The sequence below is a fragment of the Carassius carassius genome, chromosome 5, assembly GCF_963082965.1.
Source record: "Carassius carassius chromosome 5, fCarCar2.1, whole genome shotgun sequence".
In the NCBI taxonomy this organism is placed as follows: domain Eukaryota; kingdom Metazoa; phylum Chordata; class Actinopteri; order Cypriniformes; family Cyprinidae; genus Carassius; species Carassius carassius.
This window is the reverse complement of record NC_081759.1, coordinates 36485057-36508052: the sequence shown is the minus strand read 5'-3', so window position 1 is coordinate 36508052 and position 22996 is coordinate 36485057. Positions and strand designations below refer to the sequence as shown.

At 38.6% G+C, this 22996-nt stretch overlaps 1 protein-coding gene across 4 annotated transcripts; it reads right to left on the bottom strand.

The window, feature by feature from the left end:
- Positions 1–1461: 1461 nt before the first annotated feature.
- On the bottom strand, positions 1462–20451 carry LOC132141491 (TBC1 domain family member 8B-like). Of its 4 annotated transcripts, XM_059551029.1 has the most exons (21): positions 20088–20447; positions 14033–14143; positions 13836–13954; positions 13498–13720; positions 11958–12198; positions 11675–11882; positions 11390–11557; positions 11138–11239; positions 10640–10790; positions 10351–10565; positions 9310–9427; positions 8734–9019; positions 8262–8388; positions 7880–7978; positions 7279–7347; positions 6928–7168; positions 6741–6806; positions 3877–3957; positions 3487–3528; positions 3072–3169; positions 1462–2231 (listed from the first exon to the last, which is right to left on the bottom strand). In XM_059551029.1, exons 1-21 carry the CDS (start codon positions 20212–20214, stop codon positions 1671–1673), a joined length of 3453 nt encoding a protein of 1150 aa, XP_059407012.1. In that variant the 5' UTR covers positions 20215–20447; the 3' UTR covers positions 1462–1670. The 4 variants fall into 4 exon arrangements, with proteins under 4 accessions (XP_059407012.1, XP_059407011.1, XP_059407015.1 ...); XM_059551028.1 differs by having other exon boundaries at positions 13836–14143; positions 20088–20451; XM_059551032.1 differs by lacking the exon at positions 3877–3957 and having other exon boundaries at positions 20088–20445.
- Positions 20452–22996: the final 2545 nt, after the last annotated feature.

Genomic DNA, 22996 nt, shown 5'->3' with positions numbered 1-22996 from the left:
TATCTTTACATTTTCATAATGTGACAGTTTATGAGGCACAAACATATTGTAAAACAAAAAATAAAAATACAAAAATTAAACTAAAAGTCAAAATGACCACACACTATTACCCTGAAGTACATGAAGCGAACATCAAATGTTCAAGCAAGAACCTTATGAGAGCGACTCTTAGATGAAATACTAATAACTTATCTTAAGTATTTCTATGGACTTTGTAATAAGTGTGAAAGAATACAAAACCAAAGCATCTTCCTTAGATGAACAACCAATCAAATGGAAAATACACACTACAGGGTTCTACTCTGAGGTGCCTTTAGCTTGAGATGAACATAATTACTTTATTACAGACAGAACAAAAAACTTTGTTTAGCTGGTGTAGACCTGTCACAATTTCAAACGGAATAACCACAAAACACCAACTTCCCTTTCTTGCACTCATCAACACAAGCTCTCAACCTTTACACAAAATTCTGCATATCTATTTGTCCCTTTTAAGCATCATACAACAACTCTTATGATAGGTGATTTATCACTTAATGTTTCTTACAGCTTAGACTACATGAACTGACAGAAAAAATGACATACACTTTGCATATCATTTACAGCGCGACAGTTCTAAATATTTGTCTTGCTAAATCATTTCAGTATACTCTCCATGAGGTTTTTTTAATCTGTAAAATAATGACAGAAAATATACTTCTTGTAATATATTTTGAAACTAATCTCCAAAATGATTGCGAAAAATGTTTAAAGATGAAATAGTTTTTCATTAAATGGAAGCACTTGTGATCGTACTGAAGTCCTGAATCAAAAACGAATAAGGCATAAACCACAGATTTCGGTTTGTAGACACAAACACATTCAGTGAATCTGAATTACATGACTATAATCTGGAATAATACAGACCTTCAGTGCAAAGGAATGTGATATGATGTGGACTAAACTCCGCCTCCTCATTAACATAACAATTCTGGCCATTCCTAACCAAGCCTCTACAAAAAAAAACAAAAGAATTTCATAGCTCATTCGAGCAAGGTACGTAATGTAAGGCGACATATGTGTTATATAATATATTTTGAATGAATTCTCAAACAATATAGTTTTTTTTTTAGCCATTAGCAGTTCAACAGCATAGCGTTTTGATTTCCCTTACAATCATCCATCCTTTTGTTAGGCTGGGAATGACAGACGTAGTGCATGTACGTATAAGCTGTTTCGAGGTTACTTAAAAGATAAAGCAGGCAAAGCCTTTTCATGCCGTCATCCCAAATCACATATGCCATTTATAGTATTATTTATAATATAATACCTCAATTATATTACATCAGAATACCTTCATCTACATTATATCACAATATCTCCAACAATCATATAACATCAAACGCTAATCTGTTATATTACATTAAAATACCTGTTTTTCTTCACACTGTGCAATGTCAATCATTTTATACTTCAATTATTTTATTTTTGGGGGGGGTGGCTTTGATCTTGTAATTGTCCTGCATATGTGCATCTGTATATAAATAAAACAATTTCCTCATCTGTAACGGATATGAGTGTTTCACAAACACGGACCTGTACACACAGTCGCACAGAAAAAGGGAAGAGGAAGGGAGAGGGTTTATGGCTTTTAGGGCAGTGTTTTGCTGTGATTGCTCTGATATAGTGTGTTAGTGTGCAACTTTAAGCTGGTTTTTGCATGCGTGTGCGATCAGAGAATCTGTGTCAACGGCCCGTTCGAAGAAGCGAACGACAGACGGTTCATTCAGAAGAGATGCAAGAATCTGCTCGAAGGAGAAACTCCAGTCCCCATCTCTGACCGCAGAGGGCGAGCTGGGGGTGTCTGTTGGCGTGTCCAACACGGGGCTGCTGGTTCCGGTGGGACTGCTGGTGGGAGTGGAAGGACGTGAGGTTGAGGTTGGGGTAATGTCAGTGTGGGATGGGGCAGTTTCTTGTGGACTGGCCAGAGACTCGGGTTGGTCGCCTTCACCCTCAGTGAGGGTTTTGGTCTCAGGGCTGGTGGGTAATGTTGGGGAGGTCTCTGGCTGATCCGTGCTGGTGGGTGTACTTTGAGGCATTTTCTGCAGGCTGCTCTCCTGTAGCTTCCGCCCTACCTCCTCCATGCGCAGCAGAAGACTGGTCACTCGCGTCACAGCGCGGTACAGACTCTCCTCCTCCTCGGTGCCATGGAACACCCCATACAGAGTCTTCGTCAAACCAATAAACTGCACCTGGAACACAGTAGATACAGTCTCTGGAATTAAAATGAACTATATTACTATGGTTTAAATGTGGTCAGAAATGACAACAAATCACTATAGAGGTTACCACGGGCAAAATTCCTATTACAATTCAATAAGACAAGTCTCTACTAGAGTTTGTATGTATTCAGGACAGGAATAAAACTGCTCTGAACAAGGTCAGTGAGCAGAGAATGAACGCTGATGACACTGTTGCCAAACACCTCAAAGTACTTGTGGAATCATCACTGATTAGGACAAAGCCAACCAGGTGCAGTACTTAAAAATGAGAAACGTATGCAATGTATGTATGCGGATACATTGTCTTCATAACAATGCATAAACAATGTATCCGCTTACATATGTTGTTAACGTATGTGAAGCTCTCCAAAATGGCACTATAAGAGGCAAATTGTTGAATAAAGTCATTCATTTTGTTTTCTTTGCGCACAAAAAGTATTCTTGTAGCTTTGAAAAATTACAGTCGAACCACTGATGTCACATGGATTATTTTAACGATCTCCTTGCTACATTTCTGAGCCTGGATCGTGTTAGGATCTTATATGGGAGGGTCAGAGAGTTCTCAGAATTCATCAAAAATATTTTAATTTGTGTTCCAAAGATGAATGATGGTCTTATAGGTTTGGAACGACATGAGTGTGAGTAGTTAATGACAGAATTTTTATTTTTGGGTCAACTATCCCTTTAATGTACACAGATCAGCTCTAGATGAACTGAAAAAATCTCAACCATGAAAAGCCATCGTTCAGTCATCATTAAATGGCTAACCAAAGACATTTCAGATTCTGACCACATCTTCAGTGTGTTTACCTGATTAATTCTGGGCAGATCTTTGATATTCTCCTCTCTCCGTTGCAAATCTTCCTGCCACTGTTTCAGATATTCCTGCAGATCTACTTTAGCACGACCTGAGGGGCAAAATACAGCAGATTTTTAAACAGCTATCTAGACTACATTATTCTGATTCATTAATGACAGCATTCTGTGCTAAATTATTTTTGTATAAGAACTCATAATAAACTCTATATTTGACTTTGATTGCCTGGCAAACAATCACTTTTTTACTCAAATAATTTATGTCCATTTATTTATCAAGTAGCCAAGAAAACATGCTCATTTTGGTCATTGCACAGTGACCCTGACCAACCCTGTTATGGTTTATTTGTGATATTTTGTTTGATATGATGAAGAGAACATGATTAGAGGACAGGGATGAATATTTCACCTCTCTCTGGACATTTTCTGATCACTCCATCCTCTGCAGAGTCTACACGGAAGAGAAGAAAAATGTACAGCCACGAAACACAGAGACACTCACATGCATGAATAGATATACATGCAAACACATAGTCAAATTGGTTTTCATGGGTGGGCAGAGTTTTGAGCTTCTGTTTCTTGTAAAACACCAAAACAAGGTGTTTCTAGAAATCAAAGCTTTTTGGCAGTTAGGTGAGACAAGTCCCTCTTAAACACAAATACAACACAACACACAAACATTTAAAAATACACACCCAGACGAAAGAAGAAATAGTGAAATGTGAATAAAGAAAGAAATGAATGAATGAAACGAAAAGAAAGGAGGCATAAGGAGCCGCAGAAAGCAGTGGAAGCTGACCAGAAAGACGAGTAGAGAAAGAGTGATCTTCAGCCGGAGGAAAAAATCTAGATGACGGTAAAATCTTACACTCCTGGGTCCCTGCAGAAACATAGAGAATATGCATATATGCGCAGATTCCACTTTTATCTGAATCGGTAAAAAAAGTGTCAGTCATGATCTGTAATAAGTTATGGATAAATCTGCACTTGACAAAATTGCCTATTGCTTTAAAAAGGCACAGTCACACAAACATGCTACATGAACTTATCACCATCAAGAGTGAAGGGTTATTTAGATAAAGTGCTGGTATCTTAGCAGCTACAGATCCAGACTTATACTACATTTGCCCTATATTGCTATTAGGCCCTTCAGCCAAGCATAAGCATCACAAAATACTAAATGCAGTTAAGGTAGTTTGGTTTAAAACAAAAATGTATAATAACTAACTAACAAAATGTAAAATTTACAAATTACTGCAAATAATGAGGAGATGTAGAGGTTAGACAGATAATACAGGTTCATGGAGGGGGCAGATATATAGATTAAATAGGTTTCTGTCATGACAACTCTCGAGGGATTGGCATGGTAACGTACATGACAATGTTAATGTATTTGGTCTTGGGGGAATAAATCTACAAGAGCAAGTACCTAGACTTACTACTGCCAATACATCTATAATATGCTGCTGTGAGCATGTTAGAAATATTGCTGCTGCAAATATAACACATGAAATAACCCCCATATAGCATACATGAATCACCTTGTATCAGATCTATACAGGTGGAGCTGGGGATGGTGGAGTGATTCTGAAGCAAGCTACAACTGATACTGTAAGCCCTAGTCATATTTTTGAATGCTGAGCAGCGAGCTCATTGGCTACCGATACAGGAGAGAACCAATCAGCTGTGCCATGTGATGCTGATGTCATTAGGTCAGATTGAGTTAGACCTATCGGACTGTTTCTATTTATAGAGGTGGACGGATTTTTTCACCCAACTGTTACCATGTATATCACTTAGGGGTTAGATTAAAATATTATATAGAGTTACAGATAGGTTAGACATATAGATTTTATGCAGAGTTATACAAGGTTCAGATATATACATTAAGAGTTATTGAGCTAGACAGACTGCATAAAGCATTAGTTCACTTCCAGAATAAAAATTTCCTGATAATTTACTCTACCCCACGGCATCCAAGATGTTCACGTCTTTCTTCAGTCGAAAAGAAATCAAGGTTTTTGAGGGAAACATTTCAGATTTTTTCTCCATATAGTGGACGTTAAAGGGACAGTTTGAATGTCCAAACTTCAGTTTCAATGCAGCTTCAAAAGATCCTGATTCCAGCAGAGGAATAAGGGTCTTATCTAGCAAAACAATCAGTAATTTAAAAAAAATAAAATAAAACTGCATACATTTTAACCACAAATGCTCGTCTAGCACTAGCTTGACCTCACGCATTACACAGTCATGTTGAAAAATGGTCAGGCATGACATAGGCTGAAGTACCAACCCAGTGTTAACAAAGCGAATGTGCAAAAAAAGTCAAATGTCCTTTCCAAAAATAAAGGTAAAACAACGATGTTGGATGATTTTGAAGTTGGAGGAGAAAAAGAGATTGAGCTTTTCACCCTACCCTAGGAGTACAAAGATGAAGATCTAACCATGCATGAAAGTTGCAGATGCACATCACAGAGCTAGTGCAACATGAACATTTGTGGTTAAAAAGTATATAATTTTTTTCGTATAACTAATTAAGAACCTTATTCCTCGGCTGGGATCGTGTAGAGTCCTTTGAAGCTGCACTGAAACTGCTATTTGGAGCTTCAACTTGTTGGCCACCATTGAAGTCTATTATATGGACAGAAGTCCTGTGATATCTTCCTAAAAAGCCTTTTTGACTAAAGAAAGGAAGACAAACATATTGGGTGACATGGAGGTGAGTAAATTATCAGGAAAAATGTATTCTTGATGTATGACTAGGTGGAATCTAGGTGTGAGACGGGCACAAATGGTCATAATATTAAAGATAAAAGAATAATGATTAGCAGCAGTTCAGAGTCAAGTATCATGTTTGCAATACAAAAGAACCATTCCATAATCAATCCTTCATGGGAAGTGTGAATGTTTCATAGTCTGTAAAAATTTAGCATGATGTGGAAAAATATTGGAGTCAGTTTGTTACTTTATTTTATTAGTGTTCCTTTATTTTATTAAACTGGATAAATTGTTACACCTTTTAATATTTTATGTGGTGTTATTATTTACTTTTGATAAAAACAAAGGTTTGTTATTGTATGTTCGTTTGGCATTTCATTTATTGTATACCCTTTAAATTTGCTTACAGAAAGAAAAACAGCAGCAGTAGTATGGTGTAACATAAATTTGAAACATGTATTTGGTACTTGCAACCTTTTACGTTTACTCTTTCCTTTCATTGTTTTTGTGGCTTTGGAAAACTTGTCTTGGATGTTTCCCTACATTGCTTTTTGCAGAACTCAGAGAAACGAACCGGGAAAAAATTAATTTGCACGTCAAAGAAGGTGGAGTTTCAGAACACACCCACCGATTGTGTAATCGCCACATACCAAGGGAAACTCAAAGGTGTTTAGGAGCCAAAACGAACCCCCCCAGAATGTTTGCTTTGGTCAGCCGTTTCGAACTGCCAAAACGAACTCAAAACGAACTTAGTTTCAGCCTGATTTTGTTCGAAATGATGTCTTATCAGTTTGTTCTTCGATTTCGTTTGAAGTATATCGTGGCATTAAGGTTGTAGAGGGGATTATACAGTATAAAGATTGATCATATACAAGCATAATCATATCTTATGTTCACACTAAGCTTTTATTATACACAGTGGCAGAGGTCATAAAATTAATTTACCTGGTTGAAGGTGCAGTTTGAAGAGAAATTTTAGTTTTTCTGTGAAAGATCTGTTGTATAGGATATCTGCAATACACACACACACACACACACACTTTAATTAATCTGGCAGGTTTAAGGAAAGCTGCTATGTGCTGAGGTGAAAGTTCAAAGGGCAGTCAATTAGTTCAGGGAAGGCTCCTCTTACCCAGGCCGCATATGAATTCTTTGAAGTTCACAAGTCCGTCTCCATTCGCGTCCAGAAGCCGGAAGGCTGATCGTGCCAGTGAGCGCACATGCGTGTGTGTGGTCCACGGCTGCAGGAGGGCAAACAGGCTACTAAACTGGGACTGATCCAGCAGATACTGGTCCAGATATGGCAGGCTGGGGTCATGGTTCTGCAGGGCAGGACTACATACTGACCAGTAACAGCTCACAAAGTGCTGCCTCTATAACACACAAACAGTCAAAAGACACAACCTTTAACAGTTTGTGTGGTTCCAGCAGCATTTTGAGGTCTTCAGGCATGGAACTGCACAAATTTGTTCACGCAACTCACCTTAAAAAGCATGTAGAGCTCATCCAGATGAGCAGCACTGAATTTCACATCTTGAGCAACAACACGCAGCTGCGGCAATAAGACACAAAAATGTCAGACAATTAAACATCTTACAATAGAAAATAATCTTTACTGCCACTGTATGTGCAAACAATGTGTAAGAAAATTACATATCATGCATATTACATTTACACTACCATTTAAAGGTTCTGGTTCGGTAAGAGTTTTCAATGTTTTTGAAAGAAGTATCTTATGCTCACCGAGGCTGCACTTATTTGATCACAAATACAGTAAAACATTAATATTGTGGAATACTGTTACAATTCAAAATATTTGACAATATATTGATCAGAGATCATTTGTACCATTTTTAAATGTCTTTACTGACTCCCTGCTGAATAAAATTAATTTCTTTAAAAATAATTTACTGACCCCAAACTTTTGAACCGTAGTGTATACTTTGTAACCACATAACTCCATGCATAATACTGTTTCTTTTTTCTCAATTATATCTTTTTTTTAATATATTTTAATGCTTAGTTTATTGTTATATTATATTATTATGAAATTAAGGTGTATATAGCATGGCTTTTGTACTTACTACATTTTGTTTTGTTGTGTCTTCTAGTGTTTGGATGACATAAAGCTTGTTCCTCTTCCGCATGTTTTCCACTTCCTCTGTTCGAATGCTTCCATATTTCTGAAATAAAAAAAGTTTCATTAATCTGAGGAACTATTTCAGACCTTCGGTTTGCTGACCACAGAAGTCCTGTCAGAGGGGTTTTTTCATCATTCCATGCAACTGACCAGTTTGAAAGTGCTGAAAAATGTATACCATTTCATTACACAACAGACTTTATAGGAATGTAATGAGTCCAAAAATTCTGCGCTTACTACAGGTTCTGACAAAACCAGAGCTAAAGACATCAAAAAGAAAACCGATTTTAATGTTCACTACAGTATATTAAAGTGTGTAGCTTTACCTCGTATGCCTCTTTAATGAGATCGCTGATGTCAACCTTTTGTATTGTTTTGTCATTGGCTGCTGCAGATGCCTGCTGTACAGTAGCTGGCAGGGGACTGTCTTTATTTGTGACACTGTCAAAAAACCTGAAGGATAAAATCAAATTTAAATACAGGTTAAGTTTGTAAATAAAAAAAATATCCACTGCAAAAATTAAAGAAGTTGATGCTGTTTACAATTAAATAGCAGCTTGTCATCCAAAGATACTCTTGAGTTTGATCATTCCTGATCTTTGCTGCATGAGTCACACAGCATGAAAAAAAATTCTTTCAATAATATAATATATTATAATATAATATACGTAAATACATTTTTGTGACACCTTTTCTGTTTAAAATTTACTTTTAATTTTATACTGCACATAACATAATGACAATACAGCTTGCTACAATCATGCTTTGGCCATGTTAAGAGGACAATGTACCAGTCACCTGTTGAGGACTGTGACAGCTTCTGCGTCATCAGTGCAACAAAGAAGACTATCCATATTGTAGTCAAGGACAGCAAGGCCAAGCTGCAGGATGGCTTTGATACCATCATAAAAGAAGCAGTCGACAACATTCACAGCGCTCTCTATTGGCAGTACGCTGATGAAGAGAGTCAGGAACCATGACAACGACACTGACGAGAAGAATGACAGGTCCGTCATATGTTCGGTCAGCTGGGTAAGATGCTCACGGATCAGTTCCTCGAACACAGCCTGGTCCACCAGGGCTCCTGGAAAACACACACACTTAGACATGAATAACACTGTATTCACAAATGAATAGATTTAGTAAACTGCCACTGCAGCAACAAACAGAATGGCACAAATAATTACAGGCACAACTTATTACAGACAGAATAGGACACGTGCAAGTACTTAACATGAAAAAAAAAATTGTGGAGCATCTTAAAAAAGCTCATCCAATGACAACACCATTGGCATTGTGTAACAATGGCAGCCTGGAAGATTATTAAGATGATTCGATCACCTCCTGGGCATGAGATCTCATACACACACATACCAATAATTCTACGGTTGAAGTAGTCTGGCAGCATTCGTTCACACACAGCAACCAGCAGCCAGAAAGCCTCTTCTTCTTTAGCATACAGCAGCAACACAGACGTCAGGATATTCATCGCCTGGTTAGACCGACAAAACAACATCATACAGTTATAATACATGAAAACTAATTATTATTAGAATGAGTGGAAGTAGAGTTTTTAGTGAATAAAGAGAAAAAAACACAATTTGCATTTAAAATTACAGATTTTTTTAGTCCCTCTAAAAGGTTTGTAACATATCTGTATATGCAAATTGAATTTAAACAAAAATAATTTTGCTTCCATTGCAAAAAAATTTTTTTTTATGCATTCATCATATTCCTTGAATACTTCGCTTTGCACATTTCCCACGCTTATACTCTGTATACACCAAGTTTTGATTACTAAAACAATTATTCAAATTACATGTCCTTTCAGTTTTGCACACAGAACTATTTTCAAACGAGTTCTGTTTAGGTTCTTTATAACCATAGATTCAGCTGGTTTTCATTTTCCTTTTTTATTAAATATTTAATATAAAATATTGATGCAATGTGTGACAACAATATCTTGTTTGTGTGTGTGTAATGAACAATTGTGTTTATGCTAGTCTTGCAGATAATACTGTAGGCTGTTCATGAGAGGGATGTTGCATACACACATATTGTAGACCAACATAAAGTCTGATATTCACCTTGATGCTACAACCAGTCACTAAAGGCCCAATTATACTATAAGCAAAATCAGGCCAAAACAAAGGGCCTAGGATCATCTGATTGACATGTAAACACTTGCGTAGTGAGAATTTATCACAGATTTTATGCCATGAACCTCATAATCACTACTACACCAACACAAACCTGGGCTGCTTGAAATTGTGTAGACATTCAGTGCAACATGATGGTTTTGAGAAAGCTTTTTAACAAATATGTGAACAAGATGAATCAGATGTTCTTTGAACTGTGCAATTCGATGCTGAGACCATGTGTTAGAGTAGATGAAAATGTTACGTGTGTTTTCACCTGGCAGTAGCCGATTTTGGGGTTCCGATGAGCGTAGGCAGTCAAGACGCGTCGAAGAGCCGAGATTCCTGTGTCACTCTGGAATGCTGGGTGTTCTGGGAGTGAGCGATGCAGATCTCTCTCAATCTCATCACATGCAAGCGAGCTGCTGCCCATACACTCCTCCAAAAGCCGTCCATAGTATCCGGGATGAGAGGTCATGTCATGAACTGCACCTATAACACAAGCAAACATGTATGTGCAAAACTGTGGCACATATACACCCACACACAACCAGAACAACACACACCTGAGAAGAGCATCCACAGTTCTCCTCTGAGAGTCTCTGGAACTCCTCGTACAATGAGATCCCGTGTTTTTTTGGTGCAAAACATTCCAGATCCACGGCCGTATTCAGCAAAATGGATCTGCCACGACTGCTCCTTCATTCGTTCTTTCAGCTGTCAATCACAATGTTAAAATAACCGTTTTCTATTTAAATATATATATATATATATATATAAAAATTATTCCTGTGAAGGCAGAGCTGAATTTTCAGCAGCCATTTACTCTAGTCTTCACACAATGCATTTTTGATGAATAGAAAAAACTGAATTTATTTGAAATAGCAATCCTATATTTCATCATAAATGCATTTACTTTCAATTTAATGTGTCCTTGCTGAACAAATTTATTAATCTTATTGACAACCAACCTTTAAACGGTAGTGTATACCACATCTTCTGATTACATTAATTATCTTTACTAAACTAACATTGCACAAATATTGCATCAAGTTTCTCTGTACCATTTTGGGGTCAAGGTTTTCTGCATCATGCGGATGAAAGACGTTCATAAGAGCTTCAGTGCTGACGGCTTGACTTTGCCCCACCATAACACCCTCCTCATCCTCAGAGAGAAAAACACACACAAACAATCTAGCGTCTCCTCTGGAATTTTTACAGCTATCACAAAATCATACCAAGAAATGCAGGATATCTTCAAATGATATGAAATAACAATATACTCAATAACAGTGGATGGAGTGTAGAGGAATTACCGGATTGTTGATGTAGTGTTGAGGGCTTCCTGCTGTCCCACACTTTCTGCGGATGGTGGCAGCAAGTCGCTCAAAATCCCGAACCTCAGAAAAACGCAAAGCTCTCTTGCCACGAAGACACACAGACAGGGCACGACTACCACGATCTGGCAGCTCCACACTAAACACCTACAGGAATACATTAATGCCAAAACCACACATACATCAGCATTAGTGAAACACAAACACAGACAGCACTTGTCTACACCGTGACATTCTTTGCAGATTAATGAGCAGTATACGCACCTCCCATAGAGGGATTATGAGATGGCACTGAGACCCATCTTGACTTGCAAAGCACAGATAGTTCTCAGAGACACAAATTTTTCCAAGCGTATTTACATGGCTGAATGGAACCCAGAGGAAACTCTCATGCACTTCACAAAGATTCTCCTCCTGCGGCAACCGGAAAAATGCTCGAAATGACTGATTGCGTGCATGGATTTCCAGAGCCCTGCAACGATTACAGTAGAGTCAGACATCGTCCAGTAAAAGAAAAATAGGTAATAGAGGAATAGAACTAATGCACCTCTGCATGATGTGAAGAGGGTTGGCTAGTGGATGTTCAGCATTAAATGTTTCTTTGTCGAAGAAGCGCACAATGGCGTATTCGGCCAGCTGCTGCATTATCAGGTATGTCTGCTGGAGTCTCAGAAGCATTGAGAAGTAATGATCCTCTCCACGCACACACACACGGATGCTCTCTGCCAACAACACATTTGACGTACGTTCCAGGCGGCTCACCTCGTCCCAGGGATACACCAGTTTCACTAAACAAGAATGCATAATAATATTAGATTTTGGCAGATGCCAGCTGTAACACTTAGAAAGACATAACCATTATATATGAAGCACATAAGGTGTTTTATGGGACATATCTCTATTATAATTCACAGAAGAAATAAACTCATACAGATTTAGAATGACCTGAGGGTGAGTAAATTTAATTTTTGGGTGAGTTATCGCTTTAGGACTTTGATATGTGAATGTACTCTGTTATAATTGGTTAACTTCTTTACATGTGGAAAAATAGAGTTGTCTGAGTTTCTAAATAAGGAATATTCATTGATATGCAAACTTAATATACACTGCCATTCAAAAGTTTTGACATTTCTTCCTGTGAAGCAAAGCTGAATTTTCAGGATCATTAATCCCGTCTTCAGTGTCACATGATCCTTCAGAAATCATTCTGAATTGCTGATTTATAAACAATGTTCAAAACAGTTGCACAGCTTAATATTTTTGGGGAGATGGGATACTTTTTTTTCCAGGATACTTTGATGAATAATAAGTTCAAAAGAGCAGTGCTTATTTATTTATTTTTAAGGAATTAATACTTTTATTCAGCAAGGATGTGTTAAATGGATAAAAAAATGAGAGTAATGACTTATATTGTAAAAAAAAAAAATTTGTTCTTTTTTAACATCCAAAATAAAATATATATATACATATACATATATATATATATATATACATATACATATACATATATATATATATATATATATATATATAAATATATATTTTTTTTACACAATATATGTATGTGTACTGTGTATATTTATTAAGTATATATAAAAACACACACATGAATGTATATATTTATTTATAATGTAAAATATAGGAAAATAAATAAAGACATGTAAATACATGTAATTATTTTCAGAATATATACTGTATGTGTGTGTATTTATATATAATTAATAAATATACACATGCATATATAATGCGAACAAATACTTTTATTTTGGATGCAAGTAATTACGACTAATCGTTTGACAGCACTAAAATTAAAATAGGAAACCAATACTAGAAATTGCAACAATTCTTCACAATATTACTGTAAAAATCTTACTGATCCCAAACTTTTGAAAGGCAGTGTAAGTGTTTTCAAAAAGGGGTCAAGGGACCACCCAGGGGGCCACAAGTATAATAATATGTAATAATAATGCTTGGTACCAAACAATTATAAAACTGCTTTGCTAATAAATGCATTGTTTAGACATCATAACCATCATAAAATAGCCAGCTTGTGGTATTATGTGTAAACAGGTGATCATGTTTCTAACCCTCATTTCCCAGCATATAGGAGTAGAAACACAGGAAGTTGGTGCTGAGGTAGATCCAGCCCTGGTGTGGCACTCGTCCTCTCCAGTAGCTGCAAGAGAAATACGTCACAAGCTTCTCTCTCTGAGGCAAACCGAACAGATGTTCAAAGCGCAGCACAGCCTCCCGGAAGCGTTCGGGATCCTCCTCGTCACCGGCTGATGTGCCCTCCTCTGCTATCAGACCCTATACAAACACAACATACCGCCACTGAAGTCAACAATGCAAGACTGGGACTTCCAGTTTAATAGCACAAAAACACCAGAGTGTCTTGTGTCTTGGAGACAAATAACCCTCTCACCCGTATCTTTCCCTGGACAAAACTGGTGATGTCTTCACCAGAATCGAACACAGAGAGAGTTCTGATGATGTTCTGCTGCAGCCAGTCCCAGTGCTGTGAGATCTCCTCTGAAGATGCTCCTGCACACACACACACACACATTATAGAAGTCTGAGCCTTCACATACACATTAACACGGTGTGCAGCATCTCTCTCACCACAGGCAATGCTCCAGTACACCTGAGAGTCGGGCGTCTGGTGTAAAATGCGAAACGGGGCGACTTTGGCTGTGGAGTCAAAAACTGTGTCCAAAGTTCCAACCAGCAGGCCTAAAACAAATGACATAAAATAATAAACATAACATTACAAAAACTATTTACATTTTTCTTTAAATCTGCAGTCTGAATTACAACTGTATATGAAAACATAAAAAGACAACAGCAAGAAAATATTAACCGTTTATGGTGTAGTCATTACATTCAAACAAATAGCAGCCTTTTCATTTATTAATTTTTTTAACACTGATCTCATAATAAAACATGATTCTTGAGCATCAGATCAGCATATTAGAATAATATCTGAAGGATCATGTGACACTGACGACTGGAGAAATGGCTGCTGATTTTAAATTGTAATAGTATTTCACAATCTTACTGTTTTTCCTGTTTCTGTGATGAAATAAATGCAGCCTATGTGTGCATAAGAGACTCCTTTCAAAAACATTATATGTTGCTATGATAGAACAATATAGAATAACATTAGGTTTGACTGGCACTTGATTTAACTTCTTTCAGTGTTTGTGATGCACATCAGGATGTTAGCAGGGAATGTAATGGTAGTCACAGAAAACCGGTCCTCTCTGCACTGCTTCAGAAAGAAGCTGATGTATCATGGCCCTTAGCCATGAAGCAAAGGTTTCCATGGTGATGAACTCCAAAAGAAAAAAATAGACACTAATTAGAGTAAAACCTATAATCAGCTCAACAACAATTGTGGCTAAATTCTTCTTTGCTGGCGACTCTGTAATGCTATTTCACTTATTTTTACTGATTTATTGTTATATATTGTACTGTTATTTTATTTATTAAGTCAAGTCCCATTTATACAATACAGATAGTTTCAAAGCAGCTTTACATTAATAACAGAAAAATAAGTGTTAAAATTCCTCAGTTATAAAACAAATTCAATTTCAGCTGTAAAACAGCTCTGCAGAAGATAGTGTCATTATTCATCTCCGTTTTGTCCAGTGTTGTTTCAATCCAATTCAATAACACTTTCGATGTTGCAAAACTAGTGTGATAATCCAGCTCAGTAGTTTATTAATAAGTTCTTGTCATCAGTGACCCAACATCACTGCAGACAATTCCCAGCTGACCAATGTCTATAAATCTCTAATGCATTGAAACGGAGCAGCTCAGTTGGCTTTCAACTCTAATAATATATAGAGTCATCTTTCCAATTTGAATTTAATTGCAGGATGGGATTTAAAATTGAGCACCACTTCCCATGACAAAGCTGTGGTCCTGCCACAAACTTACAACTATCCTCAAATTTTTCAATACTCAGTCAATTTGTAAAGGTGGATCAGTTGTATACATGTGACCCTGGACCGCAAAATAAGTCATAAGGGTCAATTTTGGTTTTTTAAGGGATAAGTGTTGAACATCTGAAAGCTGAATAAATACATTGATGTATGGTTTGTTAGGATAGGACAATATTTGGTGGAGATAAAAATATCTGAAAACCTGGACTCTCAAAAAAATCTAAATATTGAGAAAATTGCATTTAAAGCTGTCCAAATGAAGTTCTCAGCCATGCAAATTACTAATTAAAAATGAGGTTTTACATTTTTAAAAATATCTTAAAAGGAACATGATCTTTACTTAATAGCCTAATGATTTTTGGCATAAAAGAAAAATCTATAATTTTGACCCGAAAAAAATTATTGTTGGCTATTGCTACAAATATAGTGTGCGACTTAAGACTTTAAGGTTTTGTGGTCCAGGGTGTGTGTGTATGTATATGTATATATGTATGTATATATATATATATATATATATATAAGAATCTCTGAATGAAAGCTTAAAATAAATTAAGATAAATTAAGATAATTTAAAATAAATTCTATTACTAGAAGTAATTGTGTCCTTGTTACACAAGTTCCATGTACCTACTATTGTAATAAGAATAAATTAGGCATAATTGAATGCAAGTTACTCTAAGCCAAACCCTAATCCTAACACTAACAATATAGTAGGTACATGTAGTTAATTAATATTACTCAGGAGGACATAAATGTATAATTACACTGGAACAAGGGTACCTTAAAATAAAATGTTTTACCCTAGTTTTCATGCAAATGTACATCATTAGAATTATATTTCTCTTTATAGCTTTAAAATTATACTGTTGTTTATGCATAACATTCAATGTTCAAATAGTAAAAATTAATGGATCTTTAAAAGATTGCCTTAAAATGATACCAAGATGGCGCCACACATGGCTGCTTCAGTGCTTGGCTCTCCAGTGTTTGTACTGTTTTTGTTCGTTTTTCCTGTTTTTTGTTTAACAAACACGATCAGTTTCACCAGGGATGAACTGCTGAACATTCGGCAGAACACACCACATGATATTTTTCCGGATTTCTATTATACAGACGTTTTACTGAACATTGTTATCGGAGGAGCAGCTGCGCTGATCAAGCGCTTCAGGACACGCAAACGGGGAAAGAGAGCGGGAGCGCTCGTCAGACTCAGGAAGCGTGGATTTCGAACGCCGTTGCCTAGCATCCATCTCGAAAATCTCCGCTCTCTACCCAACAAAACGGACGAACTCCTTCTGCTCTCTCGGACAAATAAGGATTTCTCTCACTCTGCTGCTCTGTGTTTCACGGAAACCTGGCTGAATGACGCCATACCGGACAGCGCGCTCCATCTGCCGGGCTTTCAGCTGTTTAGAGCGGATCGCGACGCAGAATCAACGGGGAAATCGCGCGGCGGCGGGACATGCTTTTACATCAATGAACGGTGGTGTACAGATGTAACTGTGTTAAAGAAGATGTGCTGTCCTGATCTAGAAACGCAGTTTATCAACTGCAAGCCGTTCTATTCGCCGCGGGAGTTTCACTCGTTCATTCTGGTTAGTGTTTACATTCCACCTCAATCGCATGTGAGCTCAGCTTTACAGAAACTCGCTGATCAGATCACAGACACAGAACAACAACACCCGGACTCTGTTTTAATCATTCTTGGGGACTTTAATAAAGCCAATCTCTCCCGTGAACTGCCAAAATACAGACAGCATGTTACCTGTCCCACCAGAGACAGTAATATACTGGATCACTGTTACACCACAATAAAGGATGCATATCACTCTGTTCCACAAGCAGCTTTGGGACGTTCTGATCACTGTCTGGTTCATCTTATACCGACCTACAAGCAGAAACTTAAATCTGCTAAACCTGTAGTAAAGACTGTGAAGAGATGGACCAGCGAAACAGAGCAGGATTTACAATCTTGTTTTGACATCACAGACTGGAGCGTTTTTGAAGCTGCTACCACCGATCTGGACGAACTCACAGAGACTGTAACATCCTATATTAGTTTCTGTGAGGATATATGCATTCCTACCAGGACTTATTTAACATTCAACAATGATAAGCCATGGTTTACAGTAAAACTCAGACACCTTCGTCAGGCCAAAGAGGATGCCTACAGAAATGGGGACAGGGTCTTGTACAATCAGGCCAGGAACACACTGAACAAAGAGATTAGAGCGGCTAAAAAGACCTACGCTAAAAAGTTGGAAGACCAGTTTACTTCCAACGACTCTACTTCAGTTTGGAGAGGACTGAGAGCCATCACAAACTACAAGACCCCATCCCCTTGCACTGAGACTAATCAACGACTTGCTAACGACCTGAATGAGTTTTATTGTAGATTTGAAACCCCCAACACCCACTCTGACCATCTCCCTACACAACCATTAACACCTCCTGCAATCCCCCTCTCCATACCTCCTGCTCTTCAAATCTGTGAAGATGATGTGCGCCAGATCTTCAAGAAGAACAAAAGAAGAAAAGCACCAGGCCCAGATGGCGTTACACTAGCCTGTCTGAAAATCTGTGCTGACCAGCTGGCCCCCATCTTTTCACAGATCTTCAACAGATCTCTGGAGTTGTGTGAAGTGCCTTCCTGCTTCAAACGCTCCACCATAATCCCCATTCCAAAGAAACCCAAGATAACAGGACTTAACGACTACAGACCTGTGGCTCTAACGTCTGTCGTCATGAAGTCGTTTGAAAAACTGGTTCTGGCTTATCTGAAGGACATCACTGGACCCTTACTGGACCCCCTGCAGTTTGCGTACCGAGCAAACAGGTCCGTGGATGATGCAATCAACATGGCATTGCACTTCATCCTGCAACATCTGGACAAAACAGGGACTTATGTGAGGATCCTGTTTGTGGACTTTAGTTCGGCTTTCAACACCATCATCCCAACAACCCTCCAGACCAAACTGACCCAGCTCTCTGTTCCTAGCTCTATCTGTCAGTGGATCACCAGCTTTCTGACAGATAGGCAACAGTTAGTGAGACTGGGGAAATTCATGTCAAACAGCTGCTCCACCAACACTGGTGCCCCTCAGGGATGTGTTCTCTCCCCTCTGCTCTTCTCCCTGTACACCAACGACTGCACCTCTAAAGACCCCTCTGTCAAGCTCCTGAAGTTTGCAGACGACACTACAGTCATAGGCCTCATCCAGGACGGTGACGAGTCTGCTTACAGACAGGAGGTTGAGCAGCTGGCTGTCTGGTGCAGTCTTAACAACCTGGAGCTGAACATGCTCAAAACAGTGGAGATGACTGTGGACTTTAGGAGAAACCCCCCTGCACTTTCCCCACTCACCATCATGAACAGCACTGTGGCTGCAGTGGAGTCATTCAGATTCCTGGGAACCACCATCTCTCAGGACCTGAAGTGGAACAATCACATTGGCTCCATTGTGAAAAAAGCCCAACAAAGGTTGTACTTCCTTCGCCAGCTGAGGAAGTTTAACCTGCCACAGGAGCTGCTGAAACAGTTCTACTCAGCCGTCATTGAGTCAGTCCTGTGTACTTCAATTACTGTCTGGTTTGGTTCAGCTACAAAATCAGATATCAGAAGACTACAGAGAACTGTTCGGACTGCTGAAAGGATTATTGGTGCTCCCCTGCCCACCCTCCAAGAACTGTACACATCCAGAGTGAGGAAAAGGACTCAGAAAATCACTCTGGATCCCTCACATCCAAGTCACCCCATCTTTGAACTTTTGCCATCTGGCCGGCGCCTTAGAGCCGCAAATACAAGAACAGCAAGGCACAAGAATAGTTTCTTCCCCCAGGCAATCTACCTCATGAACAGTTAAATGTTTCCCACTTAAACTTATGCAAAAATGTGCAATATCCTTATATTTATTTGTTACCCCTCCATCCTAGAACATTCCTGCATCTCACTCAATCCTATTCCATTATCATTTATAGCACAATTGTTTATACACTTATTTATTTGCCAATTTGTAATTCTCCTGTAAAATTTTTTTTTTTTTTTTTTTTGTCTGTGTGTTGTTGTCTCTGTTTACTGGAAGCTTATGTCACTAAAACAAATTCCTTGTATGCGCAAGCATACTTGGCAATAAAGCTCTTTCTGATTCTGATTCTGAAATGACGTCAAACTTGCAGTTATCATGTTGAACTTTACTGGCAAGATATTCCCAAATCGCTTCACAAATCAGATTGACACTGGAGAGAAAGTATCGGCCAGAAAACACTTTGATCCACCTCAAACATAAACAATCTGACGTCACAGCATGACGCAACAAGTCCCATCAAAGAGAAGGAGCAGCAGCCCAGACCTGCATGAACAGTCTCCGTATTAAACACGTTTAGGCTTTGGCTTCTAAATATATAATATCTGAAGGAATGTTGCATTTTTGTGTGGTCTACCTTTATGCACACGACCAGTTTACTGCAGTGGTGACGTCAGCACTCAAAAGAGCATACCATTAGTCCACGGACAGTCAAACTTACAAAAACCATCCAACATTAACCTTTGACCTGTTGCAAAAGCACTTGGGGTTAAAACTAAAAATCAATAGTTTGGGAAATGATTTCAAGGTGTAACACTATCCGAGATGACAGTTGGATACATTTTAACGGTTATCAGTAAAAGCATCACAGGCTTTTCCATGCCTCGCGCTTGAACACGGATGTCCGCGCGCTCCCGGTAACGTTACCTGTCAATCCGCCGCTGTCTTCTCCGTATCCGCGTCTGCGCTGCAGTACAAAGTAATCGCTGGATTTCTCCGTCACCCATAATTTCAGAGCGTTTTTGAGAAGCACCTCCTCGGGTTTGAGCCACATGCTGGAATCTGTTTTCAGAGACACGCGTCCTCTCGCATGACACTCGTATCATCTCAAGCGCATACACCCATAAGATTTGAGTGTTGTTTGCTCTTGCGCCGCTTTTCCCACGTCGACAGAAACTGAGCCAAAGACAGCAAAACCAGCGCCGTTGGGATTGTAGTCTTCCACATCTGCCCCGCTGAACAGAGGAAAGCGCTGCCCTGAAAATCATCCACTACACTTCCCATGATCCCCGAGCCACCTCATGACTTTGTTTCAAATTATTTAAAGGGACAGCAACATATTTTTATTACGACGCATTGTCACGATACCGCCCACAGCGGTTTTACCTGGAGCTCGTCAGGTTTACCCCCATGCCAAATCCTTCAGATGTCGTTTAGGAATAGGTATGAGAATCTTCAAAAAAATAAAAATAAATAATGAGTCCGGTTCTCCTTATTAAGTACTTTAGAAGAAATAGCAAAAGTCCAATGATGTGTTTACATTTTTAAAGTGTTATTAGTTCAATAATAGTTTCTTCATATATATTTTTTTCAACTCTAAAGAAACAAAACATTGTTACATTTTATGAAACGCCATTGATTACAATCCAGCTTGTGTATCTTAAACAAATTGTTTCAGATCCCCTCTGTGCAGGGTTAATTTGAAGAAAGCAGTTGGTCCAGATGGAGTCACTGAATAGATGTTGAAAGGCCTGTGCAGACCAGTTGGCAGAGGTATTTACCATATTTTTCATCCTTGCCCTATTATAGTCTGCCATCCCCAAGTCAGCGACAATCATGCCGGTTCTAAAGAAAACCACAGTAAATTGCCTGAATGTCTATCGTCCAGTTGCTCTTACCCCTATCATCATTCAATGCTTTGAGAGACTCATACTCTCTCACATCAGAACTGTCATCCCAGCCGACCTTGACCAAAACAGTTTTCTTAACAAGCAAACTGATGGACAGAAGATGCTTCCCCAGGCGCCGCATCATAAATGGCTGCACACTGCTCTGGGTGTGTTCACTGCTGTGTGTGTGCACTTTGGATGGGTAAAATGCAGAGCACAAATTCTGAGTATGGGTCACCATACTTAGCTGTATGTCATGTCACTTTCAAAGATCTCCACACTGCACTTACACACGTGGATTACGGAAACACTTATATAAGAATGCTTTTTGCGGATTTCAGTTCAGCTTATAATAATCATCCCCCACAAACTCGTTCTTAAACTGAGCAACTTGGGCCTAGGAAGTTCATTGTGCACATGGATACGGGACTTCCTACGCAACAGACATCAGACATCTCAGAATGGGAGGTCGCACATCATCAACTCTCATTCTGAACACTGGCACACCACAGGGGTTTGTCCTCAGCCCCCTCCTGTTCTCGCTCTATACACTGCTCCCCCATCCATTCCACCAACAGCACTGTCAGATTTGCTGATGACACCACCATAGTGGGACTGAATAATAATGAAACAGCCTACAAGGAGGATGTCCAGCATCTGACAAAATGGTGTTCCCGCAATAATCTGGACTTAAATGTATCCAAAACCAAATAATTATATTTGACTTCAGAAGATCAAGGCATACTGAGCACTCCGTCCTCTGCATACAGGGTAAGAAGGTTGAGAAGGTAGAGAGCTTTGAGTTCCTTGGTGTCCACATCTCAGCCGTCCTCACCTGTTCCGCACACATTTCCCATCAGTTGGGGAAGGCACAGCAAAGACTGTACTTCTTTAGGAAACTGAAACAGGTGCACTTTCATCATGACCTGCTGACCAATTTCTATCGGTCAACAATAAAGAGCCTTCTGACCTATTGCATCACAGTGTGGTTCAGCAGTTACACAGAAGAGAATAAAAAAAGGCCTGCAGCGGGTGGTGAAGGTGGCAGAGCACACCATTGGCACAACACTACCTCCCCTAAAAAACATGTACACTGAGCGTCTTATAAAGAAAACCAGCTGTATCATAATGGACCCCACTCACACTGAATATCACCTGTTTTCCCCTCTGCTCTCTGGGAAATGATACAGAACAATCAAAACAAGGACTAACAGATTAAAGAAGAGTTTCTTCCCTCAGGTAGTCAAATGCATAAATCCTCTTTCCCTCCTTCTGCTCCCAAGCATTATTGAACAGTAAACCAATGTCTCAGGTCTACTGTACAAGTGCAATAGTACACACGCACACACCATACTGCATTTTGCACAAATTTAAATGAGTAAATACCCCTCATATGTTTACACAAATCTTACACTGGTACACTGTTTATCATTCATACATCCTGATAAACATTCCCATAGTATACGCCAATACTATGTATGCTTTGTTTAATTTGCTTCAGTTTGCACTACAATAACTTGCAAAAACCATTGTATACATTACCTTCTGGAATACCTCTTTTCTTGTCTATTTTAGTTTTATTGGTATCTATTTATGTTTGTCTATTATGCCAAAACCTTGTGAGCTGCTAAACACTCTTTTGTTGTTTAAAAGAATGACAATAAAAAGCTATTTTATTCATTGTTAAGTTTTAAAGAACAGTAGGCTAGATCTTGGTGCAATGTCAAAAGTTATAATTTGCGGTTCAATGATTCAGATTAAATTAATAGCAGTTCCAATTTATGTTAAGTGTTTTTGATTCATTAAAAAGACTCAATGATTAGTGATTAATTCGATTAAAGTACCAGACTATACTGGATTGCGCTGTAGATTTGTTTATTCATTTTTGGTTTGTTTGATTTCATTATCTACAGAAGAATACACAATTGATAATAGTTAAGGGAAATT